This window comes from Tachysurus vachellii, chromosome 18 (genome assembly GCF_030014155.1).
Source record: "Tachysurus vachellii isolate PV-2020 chromosome 18, HZAU_Pvac_v1, whole genome shotgun sequence".
Classification (NCBI taxonomy): Eukaryota; Metazoa; Chordata; class Actinopteri; order Siluriformes; family Bagridae; genus Tachysurus; species Tachysurus vachellii.
In genome coordinates this window covers 18,454,174-18,469,621 of record NC_083477.1, presented here as the reverse complement: position 1 = coordinate 18,469,621, position 15,448 = coordinate 18,454,174, and the positions used below count along the sequence as shown (strand labels likewise).

General features: G+C 38.1%; 3 gene segments (V, D, J or C); all 3 read right to left on the bottom strand.

The window, feature by feature from the left end:
• Positions 1-321: 321 nt before the first annotated feature.
• LOC132861605 (immunoglobulin heavy variable 3-33-like) lies at positions 322-1,272 on the bottom strand. The segment is given in 3 exon segments: positions 322-329; positions 829-1,146; positions 1,227-1,272. Coding segments are annotated over 3 exon segments (372 nt in total).
• A 2,631-nt stretch (positions 1,273-3,903) lies between these two features.
• LOC132861604 (Ig heavy chain V region 5A-like) lies at positions 3,904-4,377 on the bottom strand. The segment is given in 2 exon segments: positions 3,904-4,217; positions 4,311-4,377. Coding segments are annotated over 2 exon segments (357 nt in total).
• Positions 4,378-11,523: 7,146 nt separating this feature from the next.
• Positions 11,524-11,970, bottom strand: LOC132861602 (Ig heavy chain V region 914-like). The segment is given in 2 exon segments: positions 11,524-11,834; positions 11,919-11,970. Coding segments are annotated over 2 exon segments (354 nt in total).
• Positions 11,971-15,448: the final 3,478 nt, after the last annotated feature.

The window sequence follows — 15,448 nt, the reverse complement described above, 5'->3', positions numbered from 1 at the left end:
TTCCTCTAAATGTCAAAAGCTCCTTATCTCATAAATATCTCTAATCTGTCTTTTTATATCTATAAAATTTGGAACATTAAGAGATGTTCTCATGTAAATTTATGTGAAGTGAACACACTCTTCATATCAGCATATTCAGTAAGGAGTAAAACACATGTGTCTGGTGTTATAGGACAATAATCAAGGACCAGGTGGTGAGATGTCAGGAATTGTAGAGGTGGTGGATGCAGGTGCTGATAATTTATTGTGTAAAGTACAAACAAAACCCATGAAAGTGTGTAATTCTGCACCCTTTGGCTCTACTGTGACATGAAGTTACTGCTACAAACCTGAAGATAATAATTTTACAAAAATCAATGGCACTGATTACAATGATCACCTTTTCTCTTATACAGCAGCAGTCTGTGAATGGTGACAATTTATTTATTAATTAAAGAAGAATATGGTGAATTCTTTTTACGTTAAACGTTACAGTTAATGTTATGGAACTTTTGTAAAATGTATGTATTCAATAATCACTAATTAAAGTCAGCCATTTTTTCTTAAAATGTTATTTATTTCCCTCTTTGTCCCTCTGTAAGAATATGACTATAAGAGACAGTCTCAGTTTATTGTGTCACAGAAATACATAGACATTGTGGAGTATCTAGATCTGACTGAGGATATGAGAATATGTTGTACTTTAAAGAAACCTACAATGTTACAGTATATTTGTTGTGCTGTAGCGCCACCTGCAGATCTTGAGAAAATGCCCCGTATATTGAAAGCACTTTTCTCTTTTATTGCATCTGGGGGAGGATTTTGTACAGCTGATTAACATGTTTGTACCACTGTGGTTTCTAGCACAGTAATAAACAGCAGAATCCTGGACACTCAAACCAGTCAGCTGCAGATACACCATGTTTTTGGAGTTGTCTCTGGTAATTTCCAAACGTCCCTCAATGTCTTTGGCGTATATTGTTTTACTGGCATCATGCCAGATAACCCCAATCCATTCTAAAGCTTTTCCAGCTTGTTGTCTGATCCAGTTCATGCCATAGCCACCAAAGTTAAACCTAGATCCTTTACAGGAAAGACTCAGAGTTTCTCCAGGTTTTTTCACCATTGAACCAGTGGGAATAGACTCAAGACTCTGACACTGAATACCTGATACAGAAAAAAGAGCAACATTAGTGTATTTTAAAATAAATAATAAAATATACTGCAGATTCAGCATGAGATCTCACCTATGAAGCTGATTAGTAGCAGGAATAAAGAGAGTGGGATCTTCATGGTGAGTGTTGATGAGACTCGATCGCTCCACTCAGCTCAGCTGCACATAAATACTGCATGGACACACAGCAGTCTGAATTTGCATCATGACGTCATGATAGAAATCATGTGGGAGTCATGATGATGTAACAGAGAGGAACAGCAACTAATCCTTTAAAACTTTACCTCTCTCACAGATTCTAATTTGTTGCGTGATTATTGATAGACAAATATATTACATTATAATAAGTCCTTGATAGTGATATGATTTTTATTCCGGTTGTTATGTGCAGTAATTATAGTAGAACTAAATTAACCAACTTATATCTCTTTTTTATTTGTGGATTATTATTATTATTTAGTAATATATTGTATTTTATTAGACTTGAATAGATCAGTGTTGTAACAAAACAGTTGAGGTTTAGGTTACGTCCCTAAATCTTTCAAGTTGGCAGTTATTACGAACCTCATTAAGGTGTACCTCATTAAGAAACAGAATTAAGATCCCAACGAACTATCAAATTACAGACCTATTTCACATCTTCCGTTTATGTCTAAAATATTGGAAAAAGTTGTGTCTGTTCAACTGAGCTCCTTCTTACAGGAGAACAATATCTTTGAAAAGTTTTAGTCAGGTTTCAGGCCCCATCATAGCACAGAAACTGCACTTGTGACAGTTACAAATGACTCGTTCCTAGCTTCAGACTAAGACTGCATGTCCCTATTAGTTCTACTTGACCTTAGTGCTGCATTCGACACTATAGATCACAACATTCTTCTAGATTGCTTACAAAATTACACAGGTATTCAGGGACATGCTTTAAGTTGGTTTAGATCCTACCTGTCTGATCGACACCATTTTGTAGAATTAAATGGTGAATCCTCCAGTTTATTGCCAGTTAATTATGGGGTCCAGCAAGGATCAGTCCTAGGACCTCTTCCATTTGGGAACATTATTAGAAGACATGGGATTAGTTTCCACTGTTATTATGACGATACACAGTTATATATCTCATAAAAACCATATGAAATAGCTAAATTGTCCAAATTAACCGAGTGCGTTAGAGAGATAAAAGATTGGATGAGCTCTAATTTTCTGTTGTTAAACTCTGATAATACAGAGATACTACTTATCAGTCCAAGAACCAGTACACAGAAGATTTCACAATTTAACTTCCATTTAGAGGGATGTTCTGTTATTAGTAGCTCGAGAGTGAAAGACCTGGGTGTCATATTAGACAGCAACTTGTCTTTTGAAAGTCATATTGCCCATACTACAAACACAGCCTTCTTCCAGCTTAGAAATATTGCCAAGCTGAGAAACATCCTGTCTGTATCTGATGCTGAGAAAATAGTTCATGACCTCTAGACTAGACTATTGTAATGTATTACTAGGAGGTTGTCCTGCATCTTTAATAAATAGGCTACAGTTAGTCCAAAATGCAGCTGCCAGAGTTCTCACTAGGACAAGAAAATATGACCATATAACCCCAATTTTATCATCTCTACACTGGCTACCTGTTAAGTTTAGAATTGACTACAAACTGCTGCTACTTATGTACAAGGATCTAAATGGATTCTAATGTATCTAACTAGTCTTCTAACACATTACAATCCTTCACGCTCCCTGAGATCAAAAACTCATTACTTCTGGTAGTTTCCAGAATATCTGTCTACTGAAGGTGGTAGATCGTTTTTGTATTTAGCTACCAAACTTTGGAATAGTCTTCCTGATAGTGTTTGGTGCTCAGCCAGACTATAACAGTTTAAATGTAGATTAAAAACTCATCTCTTTAATCAGGCGTACACATAATATGTCCCATAATATTGTGCACTATTACATCAGCTTCTCTCTTTCTACCCATCCAGAGGCATCCAGAAATTGCACCAGCTCCGATTGTTTTCCATGCGATGAAGACTGAGATGAGGCCGACTCTGTGAGAATCCTGAGGCATCTAGAGATCTACCAGCTCCAATTAGACTTTGCGATACTAAAGAGGAGATGTACAACAATACAACATTTGTGAGACTGTATATTTATAATCACACCCTCCAGTGTCACCCATATGAGTATGGGTTCCACTTTTTGGGTCTGGTTCCTCTCAAGGTTTCTTCCTTCCATTCTAGGGAGTTTTTCCTTGCCACTGCTGACTGAGTCACCTTAGACTTGCTCATTGGGAATAAATACATACACATTTAAATATATCTAATATTAAACTTGAATTTTGTTTTCTATTAATCTTTATATTATTCTATATATTAACCTTTGTTCTATGATTATGTTCTGTAAAGCCGCTTTGAGACAATGTCAATTGTAAAAAGCGCCACACAAATAAACTTGAATTGAATTGAATGTAACAGAAAGGAACAGCAACTAATCTTTCAACCTACATTATCATAAGTTCTTGTTAGTGATATGATTATTACAGTGTTTATCATGTGCAGTAAACATTAAAAATTATTTAATTATAAATAAAATTATTTATTTAAATTATTTAAATAAATTACTAACTTCAATCTCTTTGTTCTCATTTGTGGATTATTTATTTATTTATTTTACATTTTGTTCGACTCCTATAGATCAGTGTTGTGTCTTGTGTCCTGTTATTGTGAACACTGAATGAGGAGTTTTTGTACAGGGATGTTGTTTATTCATCTCACTGTGGGGTAACGAGCGCAGTAATACACAGCTGTGTCTTCAGTCTGCATGTTCTGTCCTCTTAATGTCATTGTGTTGCTGGACGTGTCTCTGGAAACCTGAAACCTGCTTTTCAGTTTCTGACTGTAGTAAGTGCCACCAGCATAACGCATAGTTGCGACCCATTCCAGAGCTTTTCCTGCAGGTTGTCGTATCCATGCTGTAGCATCACTTGTAACTGAATATGAAACCTTGCACTGGATGGAGAGACTCTGGCCTGGCTGGACTGTCATGGAAGCAGGCTGAGTCAGTTCCACACCATGCACATCTGTGGAGGAAAACACATGGTGATATCTCACACAATATATGCTGCACCTTTATTCTTCATCTAGTAAATGAATGAATTTGATAAAGCACTCACAAGAAGCAGCTGCCAGCAGGAGCAGTAGAGATGTAAAGAACATGGTGTGTGTTTTTTGGACTGGAGTCTTCTCTGTTCTCCAAAGTTTAACACACACCATCACATCATATAAATAGAGTGAGATCCAGCTCTGACATTTGGATTTGTTTATCTGCTGATGATGGGAGGAGAATGTATCTGAAATGTATTTAAATCATGAGGAGGAGATTCATCTGATGGAGGATGTGTTGGTTTATAAACTCAACTTTAAACAAGATTTTTTATTTGGAATGTTGTCTTTGGAGTTGTAAACATGTTTTCTCACAATATTTATGCTATAATTGATCTAAACTATAACTGTAACATTTCTAAAAAAGACAGATTATTGTAGTTAAATCTGAATCAGTTTTGCAGAATCCCAATAATCAAATATCTGTCCGGTGAGTTAAATGAAGCTGGAGAACGATTATAATGTTTAAAGTGAGAGAGTTTCTTTACAAAGACTGACATCTAGAGGCACATAAAGAATTATGATTATAATAATAGCTTAAATTGTGTGTTACACCGACATCCACTTCAGCAAGCTGCACAAAAGCTTTGGAATTGATTAGTGTTGTATTAATGATGGATTAACTGTGTATTTACTTGTGTTCAGGACAACAATTTATTTTAATGTTGAGACAAAGATGAAACTTTATGTAGATATCTTTGAACTACAGAAGTGTCTTAGCTCTGCTAGCTCATATATACCAGACCCCTCTGGGGACATGTGTACTGCAGAGAGAGGAAAATGACCAGGGATGTTTTTGTACAGGGCTTCAGTGAGTTTGTAGTGTTGTTTGTCTTTGGCACAGTAATACACAGCCGTGTCCTCGACCTGAAAGTTTTGTCCTCTTAAATAAACTGTGCTGAGGATTTGTCCTGGCTGAGACTGATCTTGTACTTCATCGTGTCTTTGAGATCAGTGCTATCACCGCTACACAGATATCCGAGCCATTCCAGTGCTTTTCCAGCAGGTTGCCGTATCCAGTTAATACAATAACTAGACACCGAGATCTTACAAGAGATGGAGAACGATTCTCCAGGCTTCACCAGCACAGAGTCAGTCTGAGTGAGCTCCACACCTCCAACACCACCTGTGAATAAGAGCGACAGAACATCATCAAAAGTCATCAAGTCATTTTCACGAAACGAGAATTAAATCTAAATTCATTCAGCCGACACGGAGACGTACAGAATGCAGCTGAAAGCAGCAGCAACACTGATAATGACAGCATTGTTGTTGATATAAATGTGAAGTGAAGTAAAATGCTCAGCTGCTCTCCTCCTCCTCACTACACACACACTCACACACACACACACTCACACAGGCCTCCTTAATGTAAGAAACACAAGTGGAGGATTTGCATGAAATGCATCATCATGATCTTGAAGTCTCAAGTTTACTCATTTATACTTTAACGTTCTTCCTCTTAGAAGAATTGGTCTTAGAGTGAAATGAACAAAACACTAACGTGTCTCTGTGATTAACTGAACTGAACATGTTCAATCAACAATCGTCTAAAATGAGCCTCACACGATAAAGTCACAGTTTCTGTGTTCAGAAGGTGTTAGTTACATTTCTATAACAGAAGCTGTGTATTTTGATGTGTGTATTACAGTGTGTTTTGGGACTGGGATGTGTGTATTACAGTGTGTATTGGGACTGGGATTTGTGTATTTCGGTGTGTATTTGGACTGGAATGTGTGTATCACAGTGTGTATTGGAATTGTGGTGTGTTTATTACAGTGTGTACTGGGACGGGGATGTGTGCATTACATAGTGTATTGGGACAGGGATGTGTGTATTACAGTGTGTATTGGGACTGGGATGTGTGTATTACAGTGTGTATTAGGACTGGGATGTGTGTATTACAGTGTGTATTGGGACTGGGATGTGTGTATTAAAGTGTTTATTGGGACTGTGATGTGTGTATTACAGTGTTTATTGGGACTGTGATGTGTGTATTACAGTGTGTATTGAGACTGGAATGTGTATATTACAGTGTGTGTTGGGACTGGGATGTGTGTATTACAGTGTGTATTGGGACTGCGATGTGTGTATTACAGTGTTTATTGGGACTGGGATGTGTGTATTACAGTGTTTATTGGGACCGGGATGTGTGTATTACAGTCTATATTGGGATTGGGGTGTGTGTATTACAGTGTTTATTGGGACTGTGATGTGTGTATTACAGTGTGTATTGGGACTGGGATGTGTGTATTACAGTGTGTATTGGGACTGTGATGTGTGTATTACAGTGTTTATTGGGACTGCGATGTGTGTATTACAGTGTTTATTGGGACTGTGATGTGTGTATTACAGTGTGTATTGGGACTGGGATGTGTGTATTACAGTGTGTATTGAGACTGGGATGTGTTTATTACAGTGTGTGTTGGGACTGGGATGTGTGTATTACAGTGTGTATTGGGACTGGGATGTGTGTATTAAAGTGTTTATTGGGACTGTGATGTGTGTATTGCAGTGTTTATTGGGACTGTGATGTCTGTATTACAGTGTGTATTGAGACTGGGATGTGTGTATTACAGTGTGTGTTGGGACTGGGATGTGTGTATTACAGTGTGTATTGGGACTGCGATGTGTGTATTACAGTGTTTATTGGGACTGGGATGTGTGTATTACAGTGTTTATTGGGACCGGGATGTGTGTATTACAGTCTATATTGGGATTGGGCTGTGTGTATTACAGTGTTTATTGGAACTGTGATGTGTGTATTACAGTGTGTATTGGGACTGGGATGTGTGTATTACAGTGTGTATTGGGACTGTGATGTGTGTGTTACAATGTGTGTTGGGACTGTGATGTGTGTATTACAGTGTGTATTGGGACTGTGATGTGTGTGTTACAATGTGTGTTGGGACTGTGATGTGTGTATTACAGTATATATTGGGATTGTGATGTGTGTATTACAGTGTGTATTGGGACTGGGATGTGTGTGTTACAGTGTGTATTGGGACTGTGATGTGTGTATTACAGTGTGTATTGGGACTGTGATGTGTGTGTTACAGTGTGTATTGGGACTGTGATGTGTGTGTTACAGTGTGTGTTGGGACTGTGATGTGTGTATTACAGTGTGTATTGGGACTGGGATGTGTGTATTACAGTGTGTATTGGGACTGTGATGTGTGTATTACAGTGTTTATTGGGACTGCGATGTGTGTATTACAGTGTTTATTGGGACTGTGATGTGTGTATTACAGTGTGTATTGGGACTGGGATGTGTGTATTACAGTGTGTATTGAGACTGGGATGTGTTTATTACAGTGTGTGTTGGGACTGGGATGTGTGTATTACAGTGTGTATTGGGACTGCGATGTGTGTATTACAGTGTTTATTGGGACTGCAATGTGTGTATTAAAGTGTTTATTGGAACTGTGATGTGTGTATTGCAGTGTTTATTGGGACTGTGATGTCTGTATTACAGTGTGTATTGAGACTGGGATGTGTGTATTACAGTGTGTGTTGGGACTGGGATGTGTGTATTACAGTGTGTATTGGGACTGCGATGTGTGTATTACAGTGTTTATTGGGACTGGGATGTGTGTATTACAGTGTGTATTGGGACCGGGATGTGTGTATTACAGTCTATATTGGGATTGGGCTGTGTGTATTACAGTGTTTATTGGGACTGTGATGTGTGTATTACAGTGTGTATTGGGACTGGGATGTGTGTATTACAGTGTGTATTGGGACTGTGATGTGTGTGTTACAATGTGTGTTGGGACTGTGATGTGTGTATTACAGTGTGTATTGGGACTGGGATGTGTGTGTTACAGTGTGTATTGGGACTGGGGTGTGTGTATTACAGTGTGTATTGGGACTGTGATGTGTGTATTACAGTGTGTATTTGGACTGGGATGTGTGTGTTACAGTGTGTATTGGGAATGGGATGTGTGTATTACAGTGTGTATTGGGACTGTGATGTGTGTATTACAGTGTGTATTGGGACTGGGATGTGTGTATTACAGTGTGTATTGGGAATGGGATGTGTGTATTACAGTGTGTATTGGGACTGTGATGTGTGTATTACAGTGTGTATTTGGACTGGGATGTGTGTGTTACAGTGTGTGTTGGGACTGTGACATGTGTATTACAGTGTGTATTGGGACTGTGATGTGTGTGTTACAGTGTGTGTTGGGACTGTGATGTGTGTGTTACAGTGTGTATTGGGACTGGGATGTGTGTATTACAGTGTTTATTGTGACTGCGATGTGTGTATTACAGTGTGTATTGCGACTGGGAGGTGTGTATTATAGTGTGTTTTGGGATTGTAGTGTCTTTCTTACAGTGTGTATTTGTCAGTGACGCGGGTTAATAAAACCCGCGTCACTGACGTCACGCGTCACAGTGTGTATTGGGACTGGGATGTGTGTATTAGTGTGTGCAGTGGGCCTGGGATGTGTGTGTTACAGTGTGTATTGGGACTGGGATGTTGTGTATTACAGTGTGTATTGGGACTGTGGTGTCTACTAGTTTGTTGGTTTGAGGAACAGTCAGATCCACATTAACACAGTATGCTGACAGAGCTGTTATTTCTACCTGTGGGCTTTTTCCAGCGTTTTCAGGAGCTTAGAATAGTTAATTTATATTTTCATTCCTAATAATTACTTTAGGCCACGCCCACTTTAGGGTTATATCCAGGTATCTTTGCTTCAGTTGTGTGACACGAAAGTCATGTGAGCAAAAGGGTGCTATTTTTATAACAGGGTGAATTTGCATAAATCAGCTGTTAGATTTCATAGTTTCATGAATCCTTCTTGAAAACAAGCAGCTGCTGCCCCCTACAGGTGCAGATACAAAATATTATAATATTCTTGCTGCCAATTAAAAAATAACTTTCACATGGACCAACAATAAAAAATAAAGAAAGTAGGAAGTCAGAATTGGAGCATTTTTATCAGCATGGTTTAAAAGAGAGTAAACACTCAGATACAGTATCAGCAGTAACATAGTAAATCATTTGGTTTAACCAAATCAATTAATAGTGAAATTAATATTATTTTTTTTCCCTAGACTTGTGAACATCTACTTCCATAGTTCTTAATCTGTTAATTCAATTCACTTTATTTATATAACACATTTAACAATGGATATTTTCTCAAAGCAGCTTTAAAAAAGAAAAGAAACATACAATAAAAATTTTTAAATTAAAGTTTAAATTTTGTAACATTTTGTGTAACAGACTGTGAGCTTTTCATGTGTCTGTAGTAAGTCTGTGTTTTTGTATTGATGTCTAAGGGGAAGTATCACTGTGTGCTGTAACTCCCTCGGGCACAGTAATAAACTGCAGTGTCTTCTGTCCTCATGTTGTTCATCTGCAGATACACCTGCTTCTTACTGTTGTCTCTGGAGATGGTGAAGCGGCCCTTAACAGTGCTGGAGTGATATATGTAACTAGTGCTACTGTGGATGCTTGCAACCCATTCCAGCCCTTTTCCAGGTGCCTGTCTGATCCAAGCCAAGTAATAGCCACTAATGTCTAATCCAGATGCTGTGCAGGTCAATTTATGAGACTGATCAGGTTTGATGGTCACTGGATCAGACTCGATCAGTGTCTGACTGCAGGAATCTAAAATAGAAGAATATTCAAAGGTAAAAATTAAAGTTAATAATGAATGAATGAAAAATATTTTAATTATGTAACAAAAAATACTAACATTGAATGAAGATTGCTAGAGTAAAGTAACTCAAAACTCTGCCTAGTCCCATCTCAAAGAATTAAAATGATTCCTCCTGCTGTAAATGAACACAAACTGCTGCTATGTTGTTGGGCTGAATGTTTCAGCATAAATGGTTCAAACACAGGATTTGGTTTGCATGACACACCCACTAGAGATATAAAAACATCATGTGTTTCAGACAAAACATTGCTGTGTTGAGTGCAGCTCTGCAGCTGTTAATCACACTCACACCCCGTTTCATCTCCATATCAATTTAATGTGGGAAATAATTCATCTGTTTGTTATTATTATTAATGATATGAACGTGTTGTGATGTAATTAACACTTTCCTGAACTACACTGAACATTATAATCAAACCGTGTAACCGAACTTGACTTTTATTCTGGTATAGACTGAAACCCTCTAGAGGCTTTATCTGACGAATCCAGAGAGAAAGAGCTGAGAAGATTCTAGATCAGGTGTTTTTAAATCCTAAAGAAGATTTGTAATCTCTAGTGAGCAGAAGAGAAAGCTGAAATCTAATATCACAACAGCTAGATGTTGAAACGTATCTTTATTCTTCTTCTTTCTTAATCAAAAGTCTAAAATAATCTGCTTCAAGAAATGGAATCAGGAGTGAAGCAGGTGTCTCGTCTTCTGTAAATTGCCCCTCGGTGTGAATGAGTGTGTGAATGTGTAACATGACCAGAATGTATGCTCAGTGTTCCTGGGATGGACTCTGGAGCCTGCACTCTGACCCAATAAAACACTTCCTAATGATGACCGAGTGACTGAATACATTACCCTGATTATTGTCTGGTGATACTGAATGATTATATGATTAGTTACAGTATATATATCCTTACACCTCTAATTCCAGTAGTTTTGTTCTCTATTAATAAGAGCACAGACATTTGTTCTCTTCTGGACTCCTGAACACATAAAACCTGCAGATGCAGACGGGGAAAATGAGCTGCAGTTTATTTACAGAGTCACTTAAAGAACCGGAATATGAACATGTCTGAATCTGAACTTGGGGTGAGCAAGAGGATGTTTTTGTATTATAACAGGGTGAATTTGCATAAACACACTTCAGCTGTTAGATTTCATAGTTTCATGAATCCTTCTTGAAAACAAGCAGCTGCTGCCCCCTATAGGTGATTTTTAATTCCAGGAGTTTGTAGTAGTGATGCTGCAGTAAACATCTACATTTCAGTTTGATCTCTCGTCAGATTCTGTGCTGCTGAACAGACTCTGTGTTTCTAAATTCAGGAAATGAACCATCGATCTGTAGTAATAATAATAGTAATAATAATTATTATTATTATCATTATAAACATTAATAACTGCTAGAAGATTTTGGAATAAAGAGGAAGATCTGAGTGCTGAGTGTGAATAGATGATGTTGTTTATAATAAAGGTCTCTGAGGTGCAACTTCCTGACGAGGGAATATTTACAGCTCACAAGGACGTGCTTGTGTTAGTTTTTGTACAGCTCTGGAGTCTGTTGTGTCAGTGTGACGCTCGTGCACAGTAATAAACTGCCGTGTCTTCAGCTTTCAGACTCTTCACTTCTAGGTACAGCAAGTTTTTATTGGTGTCTTTATTGATGGAGAACTGGCCCTGTAGAGACTGAGCGAATATTGTGCCAGTGCCACCATCAATGCACCCGATCCACTCCAATCCTTGTCCTGGTTTCTGACGGATCCAGTGCATGTAGTAGCTGCCCATTGAGAATCCGGAGACAGTACAGGACAGAGTGACCGACTCTCCAGGTCTCTTCACCACAGAATCAGAGGCGGTCAGGGACTGTCCATAAGAATCTGGAAGAGAAGAATAGAACTCAGTAATGTTATCTTATACTGATTATAATGCTAATAATCTTCACATAAAATACATAAACATACATGAAATGAGTAGCAATAAGATACACTGTCCTAAAATCATCATTTTCTGAGTTCTGCTTCACCCAGATTTAAAGTTTATGGGAGTGTTATCTCTCACAGAGCTCACTGTAAACTAGAGCAGCCAAGAACATGCTGTTTATACACCACTCTATTTGAATATGGAGCGTCCATGACCACTATGGAGGTGTTCAACCCACAACCACATGCTGCTCACTGGATAGATGAGTGGATGATAAGGTACTATGTAAATCTCTACAACAGAATGTTTCTCTATCAGAAAGGGAACCAAATCGAATCATTTTTAGAAGACACCTCACTCATCTAAGGAACACATTAGGAAACCTAAATGTAGGAATGGTTACGTGGTGATGGTTTATTTCACACAGACGACTTTCTCCTGCTCCTGTATTGAGAAGGAGTAAAACTCAGTGACAGAAAGTAAGGAATAAAACACTTGGGGAGGTTTTGTTACAGAAAAATAATCAACAATGAATCAAAGCAGAGTTTCTGTTATCACAACATGAAGTCTTTTATTCATCACCATTTACAATTTTTCTTTTTTTATTTATTTATAGTTATGTTTAATCTTGTGTTAGGGCCAGAAAAACAAGTTATTTCCTGTTATTGTGTTCATTATTACAGCTAGAAACAGTCCTTCCCTCAACACTTGTCCTGAAACTGAGGAAAAAGTACAAACTTTTCTGTCCTGAAGACTTTCTCATGCTGAGAATAAAGTCACAGCTTTAACCCTGATCTAGCTCTGACACTGGAGACTCCTTCCAACAACACGAAATAAACATTCTCTTTACAGAAATCTTCATCATATCAAACACTGCAGATATTTTATCTTCTAATTAAATGTTCACAAACAATTTGTAATTCAGTATTTTCCAATTGTTTGAGACGTTTTTAAATAATGTATAAACTGTTTGGAATGTAGGGATTAGTTACTCAGTAAAATGTAGTTATTATTTAATTAAAGAAGTGAATTGTGATGAGGTTTTTGTGCAGCACTGCAGCTTGTTGTGTCACTGTGTGGATCACGAGCGCAGTAATACACAGCTGTGTCTTCAGTCTGCATGTTCTGTCCTCTCAGTGTCACCGTGCTACTGGAGGCATCTTTAGAAATACTGAACTTGCTTTTTAGAGACTCTTTATGATACGTGCTTCCACCTCCCCAAATGTGGTTTATCCATTCCAGAGTTTTCCCTGCAGGTTGTCGAATCCAAGCTGTGGCGTAGCTGCTATCAGTAACTGAGTAACCGGATACTTTACAGCTGAGGATTAAAGAATCTCCAGGCTTTAACATCACTGAGGTGTCCTGAGTGAGCTCTACTGCACATTCCACATCTGAAAAAAAGACATGTCACAATTCCAGTCAAAAAAAAATAAAAAATGATGGATTAACTGTGTATTCACTTGTGTTCAGGAAAACAATTTATTTTAATGTTGAGACAAAGATGAAACTTTATGTAGATATCTTTGAACTACAGAAGTGTCTTAGCTCTGCTAGCTCATATATACCAGACCCCTCTGGGGACATGTGTACTGCAGAGAGAGGAAAATGACCAGGGATGTTTTTGTACATGGCTTCAGTGAGTTTGTAGTGTTGTGTGTCTGGCACAGTAATACACAGCCGTGTCCTCGACCTGAAAGTTTTGTCCTCTTAAATAAACTGTGCTGCTGGATTTGTCCTGGCTGAGACTGATCTTGCTCTTCATCGTGTCTTTGAGATCAGTGCTATCACCGCTACACAGATATCCGAGCCATTCCAGTGCTTTTCCAGCAGGTTGCCGTATCCAGTTAATACAATAACTCGACACTGAGATCTTACAAGAGATGGAGAACGACTCTCCAGGCTTCACCAGCACAGAGTCTGTCTGAGTGAGCTCCACACCTCCAACACCACCTGTGAATAAGAGTGAGATCTGCACAGTTTCTCCAGTTCTCTTTACCACAGCAGGAGACTGGTCCAGTCTGATCTCATCACTGCTGACACCTAGCAGATAAAACATAACAAAGATCATCATCAACACAGTCAAGATATTCTGATGGAAGAAATAAACAGTACAGAAGTCTCTTATAACAAAGATGTAGTACTGAGTGACCCTCAGCCCCATCATCATGCTCTTTGATTCAGTCATGTGACACAAACTTTGGGTGAACAAAAGGATGTTTTTGTATTATAACAGGGTGAATTTGCATAAAGACACTTCAGCTGTTAGATTTCATAGTTTCATGAATCCTTCTCAAAAACAAGCAGGTGCTGCCCCCTACAGGTGCAGATACAGAAGATTATAATGTTCTGGCTGTCAGTAAAAAAAACTTTCACAAGGACCAACAATGAAAATATATATATATTATCAGCATGGTTTAAAAGAGAGTAAACACTCAGACACAGTATCAGCAGTAACATAGTAAATCATTTGGTTTGACCAAATCAATTAATAGGGAAATTAATATTACTTTTTTCCCCTAGATTTGTGAACATCTACTTCCGTAGTTCTTAATCTGTTAATTCAATTCACTTTATTTATATAACACATTTAACAATGGATATTTTCTCAAAGCAGCTTTAAAAAAGAAAAGAAACATACAATAAAAATTTTAAAATTAAAGTTTAAATTTTGTAACTTTTTTGTAACAGACTGTGAGCTTTTCATGTGTCTGTAGTAAGTCTGTGTTTTTGTATTGATGTCTAAGGGGAAGTATCACTGTGTGTCACGGGCGCAGTAATAAACTGCAGTGTCTTCTGTCCTCATGCTGTTCATCTGCAGATACACCTGCTTCTTACTGTCGTCTCTAGAGATGGTGAAGCGGCCCTTAACAGCGCTGGAGTAATATATGTAAGTATTAGCACTGCTTAAAGTTGCAACCCATTCCAGTCCTTTTCCAGGCGCCTGTCTGATCCAAGCCATCCAAGAGCCACCAAAGTTAAATCCAGAGGCTGTGCAGGTCAGTTTATGAGACTGATCAGGTTTGATGATCACTGGATCAGACTCGATCAGTGTCTGACTGCAGGAATCTGAAATAGAAGAATATTCAAAGGTAGGAGTTAAAGTTAAAAAATAAGAAAAATAAAAAAATCGTTAAAATATTCGTCTATATGAAATAAATAATAATACTAACATTGAATGAAGATTGCTAGAGTAAAGTAACTCAAAACTCTGTCTAGTCCCATCTCAAAGAATTAAAATGATTCCTGCTGCTGTAAATGAACACAAACTGCTGCTATGTTGTTGGGCTGAATGTTTCAGCATAAATGGTTCAAACACAGGATTTGGTTTGCATGACACACCCACTAGAGATATAAAAACATCCACAGAGGAACAGACGAGAGGAGAAAAAGCTTCCTGTAAAACTCCGGGTGTGTTTCATGCTGTCAGCTTCATCACTGCTCTTTACTCATTAGATCTCATGTCTTTTTAGTCCATCACTGTGGATCACTGGAACATCCAGAAGAACGTAAAGTTTTCTGATCACTGATTATCACTGAACAACACAAACGTGTCCAGTCCTTCATGATGTTG